Source organism: Haliotis rufescens, unplaced genomic scaffold (assembly GCF_023055435.1).
Source record: "Haliotis rufescens isolate VD_foot unplaced genomic scaffold, xgHalRufe1.0.p SCAF_9, whole genome shotgun sequence".
Classification (NCBI taxonomy): Eukaryota; Metazoa; Mollusca; class Gastropoda; order Lepetellida; family Haliotidae; genus Haliotis; species Haliotis rufescens.
Genome location: NW_025964383.1, coordinates 22,668,352 through 22,684,861, shown reverse-complemented (window position 1 = coordinate 22,684,861; position 16,510 = coordinate 22,668,352). Strand labels below are relative to the sequence as shown.

The following is a 16,510-nucleotide window of genomic DNA, read 5'->3' as shown; positions in this document are numbered from 1 at the left end:
TCATTTGTGTGTGTGTGTGTGTGTATATATATATATATATATATATATATATATATATATATATATATTGGATAGATATTTATTTATTTATTAATTTAAGATTGTTTATGTCTCTGATCGTTGTATGCGTTTGGTCTCATTGAATGTTTTAATCGTAAATGTTTCGTGCCAAAAATATTTTATTCCCTATCGTGTCTTTATTATTCCACAAACTTGCCATTAATATTTATTTGTCGTTCTGTGATTCAAATCACGTCATATTAACAGCCAGAAGAAGGCAAATACCATGTAGTGACCTATATTGTAACTGCACAACTGTGACCCTGCATGTATTGTTCTTACACACATAGCTGATCTTTACAGCCTGTCAGCGCACACAGGATAGTTTAGAGTTTAAAAGCATTCATACCCCAATGTTTTGAACAACGTAAATAGTTATTTTATAAGATAACAATGTCCACTCGAGCTTCAGAAGGAATGGTAAGTGGCTTCAGCCTCCAGCTCGAAATGTTCGAAGACCTTGTGATGCCATCTGGAATTGTCCATCACCTATCTACCATGAAGACTCGTTCAGTACGAGATGACGATATATTTGTGTGCACATATCCCAAGTCAGGTAAGCTGCTAGAATCACTACTTCTCACACTAAACACCTCTAGAATACTGGGAAACGTTGATAAACTAAATCCAGTGGACCCTGAAATTGGTGCAGCGTTGCCCACACTTGTCAAATTGACAATGTATCGAACAGCCGCTGCGGGCTAAGCCAACATCCTACACTTCCATGTTTCTGCGATAATAAAATTTACGAGGTATAAATGAACATTAATGTTTTAAGCTTACACACCAATCTAATCTGTGATAATGCACATTTTGAATTAAATTCGGAAAGATTTCTTCATCTGAGAAAGACAAGGAGCGAGTAAGTGAGTTGGGGTTAACGACGCTGTGAACAGTGTTCATTTATAATACTGCGTGGGAGTAAAGCCCGAACTGATGCAGTAGAAAATGTGAAGGTATAGATTTAACACTGCAGGTTATAAAATATTAATAAAGATACAGGCATTGCTCGCATGTCAGTAGTTGTATTTGGTAACCCATGCATGTAGCATGCTTCAGCCACGGTACCTGTCATGGTGTCAGCCATTTTGAATCCTGACGGTTAAAAAAGATGGGAGGAGCTTTCTATAACTTGGCTCTGTCCAAAAGACTGTGACGGTATTGCTTTCTGCTATCCCAAACATCTATGGTGTTTTCCGACATAAGATCGGGAATCTTCGAACATGAGGCAGGATTAAATCAAATGCGGGTGTATATTATAACGCAAATAAACGTTCCGCGGGAAATCAGACTAATAACCCACGTAATATTTTTTGTGTCGTCATTGTTTTGCTTTATTTCGCCTAAAACGATAATGGGTGAGTTACTCGACCCAAACTCGAGATCCGTAACGTTACGACAGGGTTGGGGGGTCAATCGTTTTCCCATTCTTTAACACAGACTTACGACAGATGTAGTGCTGGGATCGCTCGGTGGAACGGGACCTAAGTGTATGGGTGTCTTGGGTAAGACATCGAATGTATCTGTCACTCAAAGACCTAGCAAAACAGCACTGCAGCTATACGAATCCTGAGTTGGAAATAATGTAACTATTAGTATGTCATCATTATCATTGCTGAATAGATTGTATATTTCAAATTCATTAATAGCGTTTTAAACAGTTGTGTATACAAACTCGTAGACCTTGCTTTGATCTTGTCTGAGTTCTATCGACGACGATCGTCGATTATTTGCGTTGTGCCAAAATAATTATCCCCGAACAATTTTTGAAAAATATAATTATGCTTCCGACAACCTGTTTGCTTCAGACAGTTGAAATTACATTGCTGCAAGGAGTTTTTCTTTTTTTAAATCAGGTTCATAGTTTGAAATAAAAAAATCTGTTTTTTTAGCTGTAGCTGAAGAAATATATATAAACTTTATACAGAATCCCAATAAAATAATAAAGTCGACGTTAGTCCATCATCAGATATAAAGAAGATGATGGACTAACGTGGACTTTATTATTTTATTATATATTACATGTACACCGAGTGAACATTTACCTCATTTTTGTATGTATATATATATTAATTTAAGATTGTTTATGTCTCTGATCGTTGTATGCGTTTGGTCTCATTGAATGTTTTAATCGTAAATGTTTCGTGCCAAACATATTTTATTCCCTATCGTGTCTTTATTATTCCACAAACTTGCCATTAATATTTATTTGTCGTTCTGTGATTCAAATCACGTCATATTAACAGCCAGAAGAAGGCAAATACCATGTAGTGACCTATATTGTAACTGCACAACTGTGACCCTGCATGTATTGTTCTTACACACATAGCTGATCTTTACAGCCTGTCAGCGCACACAGGATAGTTTAGAGTTTAAAAGCATTCATACCCCAATGTTTTGAACAACGTAAATAGTTATTTTATAAGATAACAATGTCCACTCGAGCTTCAGAAGGAATGGTAAGTGGCTTCAGCCTCCAGCTCGAAATGTTCGAAGACCTTGTGATGCCATCTGGAATTGTCCATCACCTATCTACCATGAAGACTCGTTCAGTACGAGATGACGATATATTTGTGTGCACATATCCCAAGTCAGGTAAGCTGCTAGAATCACAACTTCTCACACTAAACACCTCTAGAATACTGGGAAACGTTGATAAACTAAATCCAGTGGACCCTGAAATTGGTGCAGCGTTGCCCACACTTGTCAAATTGACAATGTATCGAACAGCCGCTGCGGGCTAAGCCAACATCCTACACTTCCATGTTTCTGCGATAATAAAATTTACGAGGTATAAATGAACATTAATGTTTTAAGCTTACACACCAATCTAATCTGTGATAATGCACATTTTGAATTAAATTCGGAAAGATTTCTTCATTTGAGAAAGACAAGGAGCGAGTAAGTGAGTTGGGGTTAACGACGCTGTGAACAGTGTCCATTTATAATACTGCGTGGGAGTAAAGCCCGAACTGATGCAGTAGAAAATGTGAAGGTATAGATTTAACACTGCAGGTTATAAAATATTAATAAAGATACAGGCATTGCTCGCATGTCAGTAGTTGTATTTGGTAACCCATGCATGTAGCATGCTTCAGCCACGGTACCTGTCATGGTGTCAGCCATTTTGAATCCTGACGGTTAAAAAAGATGGGAGGAGCTTTCTATAACTTGGCTCTGTCCAAAAGACTGTGACGGTATTGCTTTCTGCTATCCCAAACATCTATGGTGTTTTCCGACATAAGATCGGGAATCTTCGAACATGAGGCAGGATTAAATCAAATGCGGGTGTATATTATAACGCAAATAAACGTTCCGCGGGAAATCAGACTAATAACCCACGTAATATTTTTTGTGTCGTCATTGTTTTGCTTTATTTCGCCTAAAACGATAATGGGTGAGTTACTCGACCCAAACTCGAGATCCGTAACGTTACGACAGGGTTGGGGGGTCAATCGTTTTCCCATTCTTTAACACAGACTTACGACAGATGTAGTGCTGGGATCGCTCGGTGGAACGGGACCTAAGTGTATGGGTGTCTTGGGTAAGACATCGAATGTATCTGTCACTCAAAGACCTAGCAAAACAGCACTGCAGCTGTACGAATCCTGTGTTGGAAATAATGTAACTATTAGTATGTCATCATTATCATTGCTGAATAGATTGTATATTTCAAATTCATTAATAGCGTTTTAAACAGTTGTGTATACAAACTCGTAGACCTTGCTTTGATCTTGTCTGAGTTCTATCGACGACGATCGTCGATTGTTTGCGTTGTGCCAAAATAATTATCCCCGAACAATTTTTGAAAAATATAATTATGCTTCCGACAACCTGTTTGCTTCAGACAGTTGAAATTACATTGCTGCAAGGAGTTTTTCTTTTTTTAAATCAGGTTCATAGTTTGAAATAAAAAAATCTGTTTTTTTAGCTGTAGCTGAAGAAATATATATAAACTTTATACAGAATCCCAGGTCTCTGAGAATATCAAATGGTCGGTCCCTTGTACGTTACGTTATTAAATGTGTGAACATCAAAGCTAGGCATTGAAAAGTTACTTGCTAACGATTTTTCGGTTGTATTACTCTGTATTATGCGTGTGGGAATATTGTCGTTTGTGTTGGATATATGGGAATAAAAGCATAAAGTAAAACATTAACGCTTAAATCGAGAGAAAGTGTTATTTAAATATAAAATACTAAACGAGCTTTTTATGAAACGAGTGAATAGTTCTCTTTCGCTCGTGTGATACCAGAACAATTCACGAATTTCTTAAAATTGGTATGACCCGGGAGCGAGTATTTTATTTATTACTTTTTTATTACAGTTTTTTGTTTTTATTATTTTCACTGTCGTGTGTGAATAAGCAAACATCAACGCGATCCACGGGTTACTCAAATTGAGTTTAACAAAATAATATTTGGATGTTGTGTTGGGAATTTTCAATATGTGCTAGTGAAACAGCTGAATGTTTATAAAAGGGTGATCTCGTTGAATGTACGCTCGCCTTGAATCTTACAGGCACACACTGGGTGTGGGAAATCCTGAGCATGGTTGTAGCTGGACGGCCAGAATACGCGAAACACTGGCAGAACTCGGCACATCTTGATTCAAGAACGGAGGAGGAACTGGACTCTCTTCCTTCTCCGAGGATCTTATTCACTCATCTTCTCCCACGGCAAGTGTCCCCGTTGTGTGTGAAAATGGCCATTGCTTAATAGTGTGGTATCATTCCAGCTCTATATTTAGGCAACAAACAAACACTTAATTTCTTGTGCATATTAACATGCCTTTGCATGTGTTTGTGACGGGTGCCTTCGCTGGGCAGGATATGCCCAACTTTTCGCGAACATCTGGTTTCCCCACTAGTTTAATACTGCTTCATAAACATATGCTTATGATACAGTCGGATCGTACAACTGACTCTGCAATAAGCAGAGATTTCTTTCCGGTCCATCACTTGATTGTCTGTTATGTTTACAGGCTGCCGTCGCATGGCAGTACAGCTGTGTAGCATCAGGCAATAAGCTAACATTTACTTTCTTTGGCAAATTTTGTGAGTGGAGGGTGCTACCAACAGGACAGGGCATACTTTCGCTTTTCGCGAGCACTTGGGCCCACTTGCACAAAGCGATCTTAGCGCTAAGATGATCGTAACCATGGTAACTCCCATACTCTAACATAGGCTTACGATAGTCTAAGCGCTAAGATCGCTTTGTGCAAGGGGGGCCAGGTGTCATCACCGATTTTAAGTGCTTCAGTACTATAATTTTCATCGCTAGTTTGCCTTTTATGCCCATTGGAATCTGTGTAAAGCAGATATTTGAGACTGATTTTTCTCTTGCCTTCACATTTTATTTTCACATGTAAATGTATACAAGGGCTGGTCAAAATGTTCTAAGCCTAACAAACCAAACCAACAATTGTGAAAGCGCTTTTAATTTTATCTTTCAACATAATCTCCTTGCTTTTCATCACACTTCTCATATCGATACTGAAGCGTTTCAATTCCAGTCAGGAAGAAGTTTTCTGAAGCCACCCTGAAAAGCCCATTCAAGGCAGCTTTGGTGTCAGCGTTGTCGTCATAGCGCTTTCCACGAAGGTGTTCTTTCAGTTTAGGAAACAGGTGGAAACCACTTGGTGACAGAACTGGCGCGTGTGGAGGGTCTTCGAACCCACATTTTGCAAGTCGAGAGGCATTGTCATGAAGTAGTAGAACACCAGCAGTCAGCATTACTCGACGCTTTTCTTTCAGGCGATGACGCAAATCATCATAGTAGGCATAGTAGGCAAAGAAGTCTTTTGACTTCTACGTAATCAACAAAGATCACACCCTTTGCAGAATACAGTGGCCATAACTTTCTTCACTGATCTTTAAGACTTGAATTTCTTTTGTGCCGGAGTAGAAGAATGGTTCCATTCCATAGATTGACGTTTTGACTCGGCAACATAGTGGTAGACCCATGTTTCATCACCCGTTCCTAATCTCTTTTTGAATTTGACGAAATCCTCCTCAATTAGCTCTAAATTTTCTCTGACAATGTCAGTTCTTTTCCCCTTAGGATCAGAATTGGAAACTTTGGCACCCAACGAGCAGATATTTTATTCATCTGTAAATGTTCATGAATAATAGTTCCAATGGATCATGGCTTAGACCCGTGTCTTCCTCAAGTTCACCAATTGTAATACGTCCATCTGACAGTATAAGTTTTTTCTTTCTCCTTGATTGCCCAACGTTTAACACACTTGTGACATGCCGTCATGAATTTATTGGGGAATGCTTTTCTGTAAAGTCAAAAACTTACTGACTTCTCGGTACTCCTTCTATTCCATTTCTTTGTCAATTTGGACCCTTACCACGTTCACCTGGCTATCACTGCTATACAAACGGCCCCATTTGACCAAATACACTTGCAATGAACTACTCAAATAATGTACTACATTGACTAGTTCACTGTGTTTTTGCCCACAGTTGAAAGTTAATGCTTAGAAGCTTTTGACCAGCCCTCGTTCTATACATGTGTGGGCTTTCGAGAACCTATCTCAAACTGAATGATTCAGCGTACCGATTTCATATTTAACTATATGGTATTCATTTTGTTTGATGTATGAAATAGCCTGCTGCCACGAGACATATGGGATCGGAAGTGTCATGTTATCAATGTTCAGCGGAATCCGAAGGATGCTGTGGTGTCCTACTTTGTCCAGCACACGAACCAGAACTGGGTGGACAAGTCGAGGGAGGCTGCCTTCACGGGAACATGGGCGAACTACGTGGACGCCCACATTAAAGGAAACAGTAAGGCAATTGAGTGAGTGAGTGAGTGAGTGAGTGAGTGGATGTTGAAATTGATGTTGGGTGGATGGGTGGGTGGGTGAGTGAGTGATTGGGTGGGTGTTGGGTAATGGGTGGGTGGGTGAGTGAGTGATTGGATGGGTGTGTGAGTGAGTGGGTAGGTTTTGAGTGACTGAGTGAGTGAGTGGTGGATTTGGGTTGGTGGGTGAGTGAGTGAGTGTCAGGGGGAGAAGGAGTTCACACTGATGCATTAGGGAAACCAAAGAGCAAAGGTAATCTGGGATTCGAAGCCATCATTAGTTTACCCTAACTAAGTACACCGTGAATTCGGCGCCTAATCCTCTAAACTACCCGTGTAGGTACACCTATCATTAGGTACACTAGACAATATATACACACATATTTCACATTAAGCAACAATTATTCTATGACATAATATTATAACGTTTTACCAGAATGAGCATCCATTGTAGATCATGTTGAACTAATATTACTTATACTTTTCTTAATTTTCTATATTTTACAAGTGAGTGAAACAGGTAAGTTAAGACTTATCGTCAAATAAATATTGTATCTTAAATATATATCAGCATCAGTACTGTGGCAGGACAAATATTATTATTCCACATTTTGTAGCTATGACAATCATTCTTCTTGTGTATATCAAACTACGGTTATAACGAACTCAAAGGGACTACTAATTTTAGTTCGCTATAACCGTAGTTTGTTATGAGTACATATACAGCATAACTACAGCAAGTAGTCGGGACCAAGAAGTAAGTTCGTTATATCCGTCAGTTCGTTATAAGCGTGTTCGTTATAACCGTTGTTTACTGTATATCAATTCCAGTACCATATGATTCGGTGTTGAACCACAGTCTTTGCTGGAACAGATTTCCACAAGACCACCCGGATGTACCTTTTCTCCAGGTACACTTTGAAGATCTGAAGAAAGTGAGTATGTATGGTGTACATGTCTAGATGACAGTGTTCATATAAATGTTCTTTTGTGATTTGTATAAATATTTCATTGCTGTGTGTAGATGTATAGATTCTCCCTCAATCAACGAAAACCCTCCTCTGGAAATCCCGCGTACTGTTGTCAGTGAACACGCCATTTTGTAAAAGTCGGTCACCGGTAGTGATGTCATACGGAAGTAAACATTGTAGTACATATTTGGTAATTTCTTTGATGTGTAAACTTTTAACTTGGCACCCAGCGTGTTCTTTGTTTTTGTCTAGTTTGCATTTTCATCATCGCCTTGATAATCCAGATATGTCGGAAACCTTTTTGTGTAGGGTCACATTATTTATGAATAGTAAGCAGCACATAGGATGACGTCACTTATGACATCATCGGTTCGATGCTTAAAAGGTGCGATTTTGGGGTGTGTAAGAAACACAGATTACTGTACTCGTGTCTGTCAGATACCATTGATCTTACAACTCGTTACAAAGCGTATCTAACTCGCTTTCGCTCGTTAGATACGTTTTGAAGCAACTCGTTGTAAGATCAATGGTATCTGACAGACACTCGTGTAGTAATCTCTATTTCCTACACAGTGATTCGGTCGCTTGCTTCAGGGAATGCAAATAATATTTTCACCTTTTGACATTTGGTCATGTGACCCAAATTAGCCAATCACAACACAGAACACACTTTCTAAAGGTTTACAATTAATTATTGAACTTTGGGTAGGTCGTCCTTCGTTTGGTGAATGACCCGGCATCATTCACTTAAATACTTTGTCTCCAGCTTTTCCACATAATCTTTAATCACCTGTCAAACATGTTCAGTTGGACAGAGGTCAAGTGATGGTGCTAGATGCTATAATTATGTAAACTCGTTACTTCTGGTAATTAATTTACATTTGTAAACAATGATGGCCAACAGAGAAAAAACGTTTTGATTTTCTTAATCCTCACTGATTTTTTGTTGTTGTGTTTTCAGGATGACGTGACGGAGGTCAAACGCTTAGCTGAATTCATTAATCATCCTCTGCCGTACGAGGTCTACAAACAAATAGCTGACGCCTGCAGTTTTTCGAAGCTGAAACACGCCCACCAACACATCAAGGACCAGACATTTCATAACCAGTGGAGAGAAGGATCGAGTGGCTACTTCAGGAAAGGTAGAATAGGATGACCTGGATCCACTTGCACAACATAGACTTACCACAGTCGTAGCGCTAGGATCGCTTTGTGCAAGTGGGTCCAAGGCCACAAATGAATCATGCAATCAACATGCAGCTTGATCCTCCTTCGTACATGTATGTAATGAATATGAAACGTTAACGCCAGAGAATAACCGGTCTCTGTTTATGCCGAAACTGATTCCATAGCGATGAAACTTGTATGAATGCATGGGCGGATACAGCTTTTTTTAAAAGGGGGGGGGGGGGGGGGGGGGGGGGGGGAGGGGGGGCACAATTAAGATCTATTTATTGTCTTCGGTGGTAATTTATACAGGAATGAAGATTTTTTTCGAAATAACCTCCCCCCCCCCTTTTAAAAAAAGCTGGGGGGGGGGGGGGGGGGGCACAATTAAGATCTATTTATTGTCTTCGGTGGTAATTTATACAGGAATGAAGATTTTTTTCGAAATAATCTCCCCCCCCCCCCTTTTAAAAAAAGCTGGGGGGGGGGGGGGGGGGGGGGGGAAGGGGCACAATTAAGATCTATTTATTGTCTTCGGTGGTAATTTATACAGGAATGAAGATTTTTTTCGAAATAATCTCCCCCCCCTTCTGTATCCGCCCATGGAATGGATCACTGAAAATCAGTGATGACACCAGGTGTTCGTGAAATGTGTGAACGTGTTCTCCTCTACTGGTAGCTCCCACCACTCACACAACTTGCATAATATGTTTAGATTAACTCTGAACAATGGTAATTGCTACATACCTAGTACACCTGCTTAAGGTAATGCAACATTTATGTTGACTCAACCAATAACACAATACCATATATTATGTGATTATTGTTCTAGCTAATTATGTCTGTGACTTTCGGACACTATGTGTCTAACTCATGCAAACTCTCACCGTGCCAAGAAGAATGTTGTGTTATGCCTACGGTACCATGGGCCACTGACCTCCAAGTACTGAATTAAAGCCTCGTGTGTCTCTTGTCTCTCACGACTCACGTCTCATAACGCCGCAGCCGCACGCCGCACAGGCGAATACTCGGCCTGTAAACAATCGTGTCTTGACCAGACAATCCAGTGATAGAGTGTCTGGGCCAGAAGGTCCAGTGACAAAAACCGTGTTTACAGATTTTGTTGAGACTAAGAGCGAAATGTTAACTTTGAATTACTTCTGCTGCATACAAGTGCAGAGATTCTGCTGCTTTACAAGAAAAGAAAATTAAAAACTATACTTGAGAAAGGGTCCGTCAGTTGGCTGCATTTTGTTTGAAATATGGGTTCTATCATGAAACCTGTTATGGCTGAAGTTACAAATCTTACATTGTATGGGTTTGACGTAATGACTACGACTCTGTACAATCGGTTGATGGCCTACACCCCAAGAATAAAGCATAAAAATAAATTTTTAACTCCGAATTCCGATTAAAAACTTGGTACATATCCATTAAGAATACGCACATGGCAACCATGGAATTTGATGATTAAAGACTTACTTCCCTTTGTAGGTGAATCCGGTGATTGGAAGAACTGGTTTACTGTTGCCCAGAGTGAGAGGTTTGACAGAGTGTATCAACGAACGTACAGCCACAGTGACCTTAAGTAGTGGGATAACCTGGGAACATCGAAATAAAACGTTATGTCGACACCTTAAACAATATCGAGTAAACTACGGTTATAACGAACTCAAAGGGACCACGAATGTTAATTCGTTATAACCGTAGTTCGTTATAAGCAAATGTACAGAATAAATGCAGCAATTACACAGGACTAAAAAAATAGTTCCTTATATCCGTCAGTTCGTTATTAGCGTGTTCGTTATAACCGTAGTTTACTGTAGCCTTCAAAGAAGCATCTACTTTCTGAACCCTACACAAGACTCCAATTGACCTGGATACACCTGATTCCTGAGCGACCGTAGAGAGAACACTTTCCTTGACTATCATTGTCTTAACAAGATCCTGAGTGACTTCTTCAACTACACTCTAATCATTATCTGCCTCGTCAAACACAGCTGATACACAGGTGTCGGGTAAATCCATTACCTCATCTAACTGCCTGGTTTTGGACACAGACCGAGTAGTGACACACGCCGGGAACATTTCCGGATTTTCTGATCTCTGAAGCCTGATTACATCAACCTGAACAACACTTTTCTGTTAAGTCGTTGCCAAACAAGACATCTACATCAACCTGATTCCTGAGCGACCGTAGAGAGAACACTTTCCTTGACTATGATTGTCTTAACAAGATCCTGAGTGACTTCTTCAACCACACTCTAATCATTATCTGCCTCGTCAAACACAGCTGATACACAGGTGTCGGGTAAATCCATTACCTCATCTAACTGCCTGGTTTTGGACATAGACCGAGTAGTGACACACGCCGGGAAAATTTCCGGATTATCTGATCTCTGAAGCCTGATTACATCAACCTGAACAAAACTTTTCTGTTATGTCGTTGCCTAACAAGACATCTACACCGGAGATTGGCAATAAGTTCGTAGCCCCTACAACACATCACCAGCAACAGTCTTGCTATCTGGCCATACTTTGTGTAATGGTTCAGACACACAGACCTTACCTATGCCACTAAGAATTGCAACATCACCTGTCGCTGATCTACTCAAGTCGATGTGAGCATCCCGTGTCCCAATACACCGACACTTCGCTTGACTGATTCCTACTGAACACATCTGACACACCACCACCATACCTTATGTACCATAGTGACCAACTGGCGGACTACCTCTCTACCTTCCACGCCTGCTGCTGTCTGAACAAAACCTACTGCCGACTTATTATCCCTTTCCCGTTTAAAACAGTCTACGACCAAGCGTTCCGACGTGCCACAATAACTGCACCTTTTCTTGGGTACTCTGGAAGTAACATCTTGGCCTCCACTACCAGCAGACGAACCAGCTTTTCTGCCATACTGAGTACAACTCTGACCACTAGCTTTGGCAAACTGACCACTAAGACCCTGACTTTGACCACGACTGACATTGCCTTAAACATGTCTACCACACGATTGCGATGATTGAAATTGCCATTACTACGAAAATCTGCACTATTGTGAGAAGAGCCTGTAGTTGATCACTGAACCTTGTGTACCAGACAATAGTTGTCTGGTACCTCAGCGACCTCTGACTTCAACACTGTCTGATCCGACAAGAGGATTTTCAAACAAGGATTCATACTACCCTTGACTCTTCTAACACCTACTCTGACAATTCCTTAATAGACTCCTTATTAGTCCACATATCAAACACATTGCCTTTCTCGGCAATAAACACGGTGTAACTTTCAGTACCTCCTTTCTCCAGACCTCGATATTGCTCAATACCCCATAAGCTGATTGCTGATTAAACCTTTTGGGAATTCCTAGTGTGCATATCATCCACTGAGTAATACGCTGCAGTTGCCTTGTCTTCAAACTTAGACTGTACAAGAATATGCCAATATTCCTCAGGCCATTTAACTCTGCTACTATTCTTTCAAACTACCTGAAGAAACGTTAACCTACCTCAGATTCATCAAAATTCGGTAAAGACCGGTAACGATGAAATATCTTGACACTATCCTGAAAACCGCCTCCGTGGTCTAGTGGTTCGGGGTTCGATCCCCGGCCGCGTCATACCAAAAGACGTTAAAAGATGGTACTTCTTGTTACCCTGTGTGGCGCTCGGCATTAAGGGGATAAGTCAGTATCGGAGTCGGTATACTGTGTCTGAGTGGGGTATTCATGTTAAACTGCGGCATGGTATCTCAGGGAGCTAGCACTATAAATCGGCATCAGTCCGGACTAGCACAAGCAGTCACACAAGCACACACACGTACATGCACGTCACTATATAAGTGCAGTAATCTTGGACGCGACGTTAAACCCAATTTCACCTTACCTCACCTCACTATCCTGAATTCTACCTTGTCCTGTTATAATCGGAACTCATGTTCTAACCTTTCCTCTCTTGGAGCCGGGGCACGGGTGGCCCAATCATTTAAGGCGCCGCGATTCGCTGTGAGTTGCGTCCCTTGGGCACGCCAGAAACCTATGATTGTGGGTTCGAATCCCGATTATGTTTCTAGGTTTGTCAGCACCATACCCGTGCTCGTGGGTTTCACCGAAGTGGTAAACGTCTGAGACCTGCATCACTTCGGGCTTTCCTCCCACATTAAGCTGACACGCCGTGGTATAACTGGAATACAGTTAAAAGCGACGTTAAACCCAACTCACTCACTCTCTTTGAGCCTTAGGTTTCACACCTCCTTTCCTCTAAATCTAGCTTCCTCAACTCTTACTGTTCTACAACAGTCACGCGGACCTCGGAGAAAAAAACCTCTCTGGGTCAGTAGCGTGAATGCTTTTGACTGGCGATCTAAACAAAGTGCGCTAGCAAACATTGGTGCAACCCGAATGGCAAACTAACTACTGAACCAATATTGGAGTGGGTGAAATATGGTTTTACGCCGCCTTTAGCAATATTCCAGCAATATCATGGCGGGGGACACCAGAAATGGGCTTCACACATTGTAAACATGTCGGGAATCGAACCCAGGTCTTCGGCGTGACGAGCGAACGCTTTAACCACTAGGCTACCCGACCGCCCCTAACCAATATGGGAGATGTAAGTACCAAAATAAAGCGATAAAAATAAGCTACCCAACGGTATTACTAAAGGTTTAACAACAGATATGTACGGTTATAAGGTGACAAAAATGACAATAAATACAAGAGAACTATCTACAAGTACTAGATAATCCCGCTTCTAAGCGAAAATCAATTTTAATAAAACCTTTTCCATGAATTAGGTATCAGACACATGTGAAATATACACAAATATCAAATACATACGTGACAAAAGACGGCGATTAAACCGCTAGAGAATAAAATTTACTGATAACCATTTCTCTAACAATGAATGTAAAGCCACCGGACAACGACCGCCGAACTTTGCCGAATGGTGGCGGAAGCTGGACAATTAAAAAATGGGGAAGTTATGCTATCACTAGACCGTGATTAGACTGGGTGACATGTACAACCGCTCTTTTCACTACTGAAATATTTCAATGGTAACGCAGAGCCAACATGGGAATGTGGGTTGTAACAGAAAAATGATTGATATTGACTGACACAGTTGTTTGCCATTTTGACATGGATCTTATTAAAAGTCTTACATTTCACGCTACAGAGAGTCAATGTTGATGCACTCAGGAATAACCTAGCTATGTCACGGTAGCTTTCGTGGTTAATATTTTGTGCAAGTCTAGAGTGAGTGAGTGAGTTGGGGTTAACGCCGCTTTTAACATTATTCTAGTTATATCACGGCGGGAGGAAAGCCCGAAGTGATGCAGGTCTCAGACGTTTACCACTTCGGTGAAACCCACGAGAACGGGTATGGTGCTGACAAACCTAGAAACATAATCGGGGCAAACCGGGATTCGAACCCACAATCAAAGGTTTCTGGCGTGCCCAAGGGACGCAACTCTGCAGAGCGAATCACGGCAAATCTTTGGACAATGTTCAGCTTCATCACAAATTTTAAATTAAGCTGCTGTAAAAAACAGATGTAATTAGCAATCTGGAGATACAGCATATAACTATAATAATGGTGAATGTTCAGGTAGATGAAAAAGTGTTTCAAGGCCTTTTCTCAGTAGCTCGTTATCCTAAACAGTGGGAAAATATGAATATGGCATTCTGTTATCCACATAGACGTTCTTTATAATACAAAAGAGAATTGTCAAATACAACTGAATAATGTTTATATGTAATAAATGTTTGCAATATTTGAATTGAACCTTTAAAATGGGGTGGCTATTGTATTACCTATTTACAGACCGCCTCCGTGGTCTAATTGTAGAGCGTCCGCCCGGAGAGCGGAAGGTCCGGGGTTCGATCCCCGACCGCGTCATACCAAAAGACGTTAAAAGATGATATTTGTTGTTACCCTGTCTGGTGCTCGGCATTAAGGGGTTAAAACAAGGACTGGTCGGCTCGGAGTCAGTACTGTGTCTGAGTGGGGTATTCATGTTAAACTGCGGCATGGTATCTCAGTGATCTAGCACTATACATCGGCATCAGTCCGGACTAGTACAAGCAGCCACATACACACGCATGCACGTCGCTATATCAGTGCAATAATCTTGGACGCGACGTTAAACCCTATTCCACCTTCCACCTCACCTATTTACACTACAAACACATTCAAAGGTCGATAGTATTAATCTTGCCATGAGCATGGGTAAGATAAGTAAAACTGATGTGTGAAGGTTATCTTTTTACCACTCACATAATAATAGAAATAATTGTGGATGTTATGAAATACAGAATGGGACGCATAGTATTTTAGAACAACAAATGTTACAGCTATCAATCTACCTTAAGTACGATATATCTTATGATGTGTACCCGAGTACCACTGAACATGGTTACAGACATGACCCGAATCGTGAAGTACCGGGTGATTATAGGTCTTCAGCAACCAATGCTTGCCGTAAAAGGCGACTATGCATGTCGTAAGAGGCGACTAACGGAATCGGGTGGTCAGGCTCGCTAACTCGGTTGATACATGTCATCGTATCCCAATTGCGTAAATCGATGCTCATGATGTAATTCATTGGACTGTCTGGTCCAGACTCGATTATTTACAGATCGCCGTCACATAGCTGGAATATTGCCGAATGCAGCGTTAAACAACAAATACACAAGTTAAACCAAAAACAAAGCATATCTCTGGATGATTGGTTGGTTGGTTGTTTAACGCCGCACTCAGCAATGTCCCAGCTATATGACGGTGGTCTGTAAATAATCGAGTCTGGACCAGACAATCCAGTGATTGATATCACGCAATTGGGATCGATGACATGCATCAACCAAGTCAGCGAGCCTGACCACCCGATCCCGTTAGTCGCCTTTTACAACAAGCATAGTCACCTTTTACGGCAAGTATGGGTTGCTGAAGACCTATTCTACCCCGGCGTCTTCACGGGCCTATCTCTGGACGAAGGATGAATTGCGCTTTGTGTATATGGTACATATCCATGTCCCAGTGCAGCCCCCACCCCACCCCAACCCCCTACCACCACCATCCATCTATTTGAATGAAAAGAAGCATTATCGGAACTAATGTGAGTAATATCGTGTGTATAGCTCTCAAGTGCGAAGGAATAGATTCACATGGATATACATGCATGCAGTAACTATCGTCATTCGTCGTTCTCATTGAAATCACCACACAGCTCCAATTGCAACCGACAGCATCGGTGATATCAGTTTATAACTCCGTATTTCGACAACACGAACTACGACAACACTCACTGTCACCACAGCGCGTGAAACATGGCTGACACGAGCGGAGAAAGAAACGGGGAAATGTTTCAATCAATGCTTGTTTCCAGAGAATGTAATTCTTATGAACAAGTTGATGTGAAGTTGAACGTTGATAATAATTCCCATTCGATACAGATTATTCACTTTAAGCAAAAATGTAATTTGTAGACATTATCGAG

General features: G+C 41.0%; 1 protein-coding gene across 2 annotated transcripts; it reads left to right on the top strand.

The window, feature by feature from the left end:
- Nucleotides 1-327: 327 nt before the first annotated feature.
- Nucleotides 328-12,307, top strand: LOC124120874 (sulfotransferase 1B1-like). Of its 2 annotated transcripts, none has more exons than XM_048391346.1 (6): nt 328-616; nt 4,582-4,738; nt 6,678-6,859; nt 7,707-7,810; nt 8,808-8,988; nt 10,508-12,307. In XM_048391346.1, the coding sequence occupies exons 1-6, from the start codon at nt 454-456 to the stop codon at nt 10,603-10,605; spliced, it is 885 nt and encodes a 294-aa protein (XP_048247303.1). In that variant the 5' UTR covers nt 328-453; the 3' UTR covers nt 10,606-12,307. The 2 variants fall into 2 exon arrangements, with proteins under 2 accessions (XP_048247303.1, XP_046339724.1); XM_046483768.2 differs by lacking the exon at nt 328-616 and adding an exon at nt 2,373-2,655.
- The last annotated feature ends 4,203 nt before the right edge of the window (nt 12,308-16,510 follow it).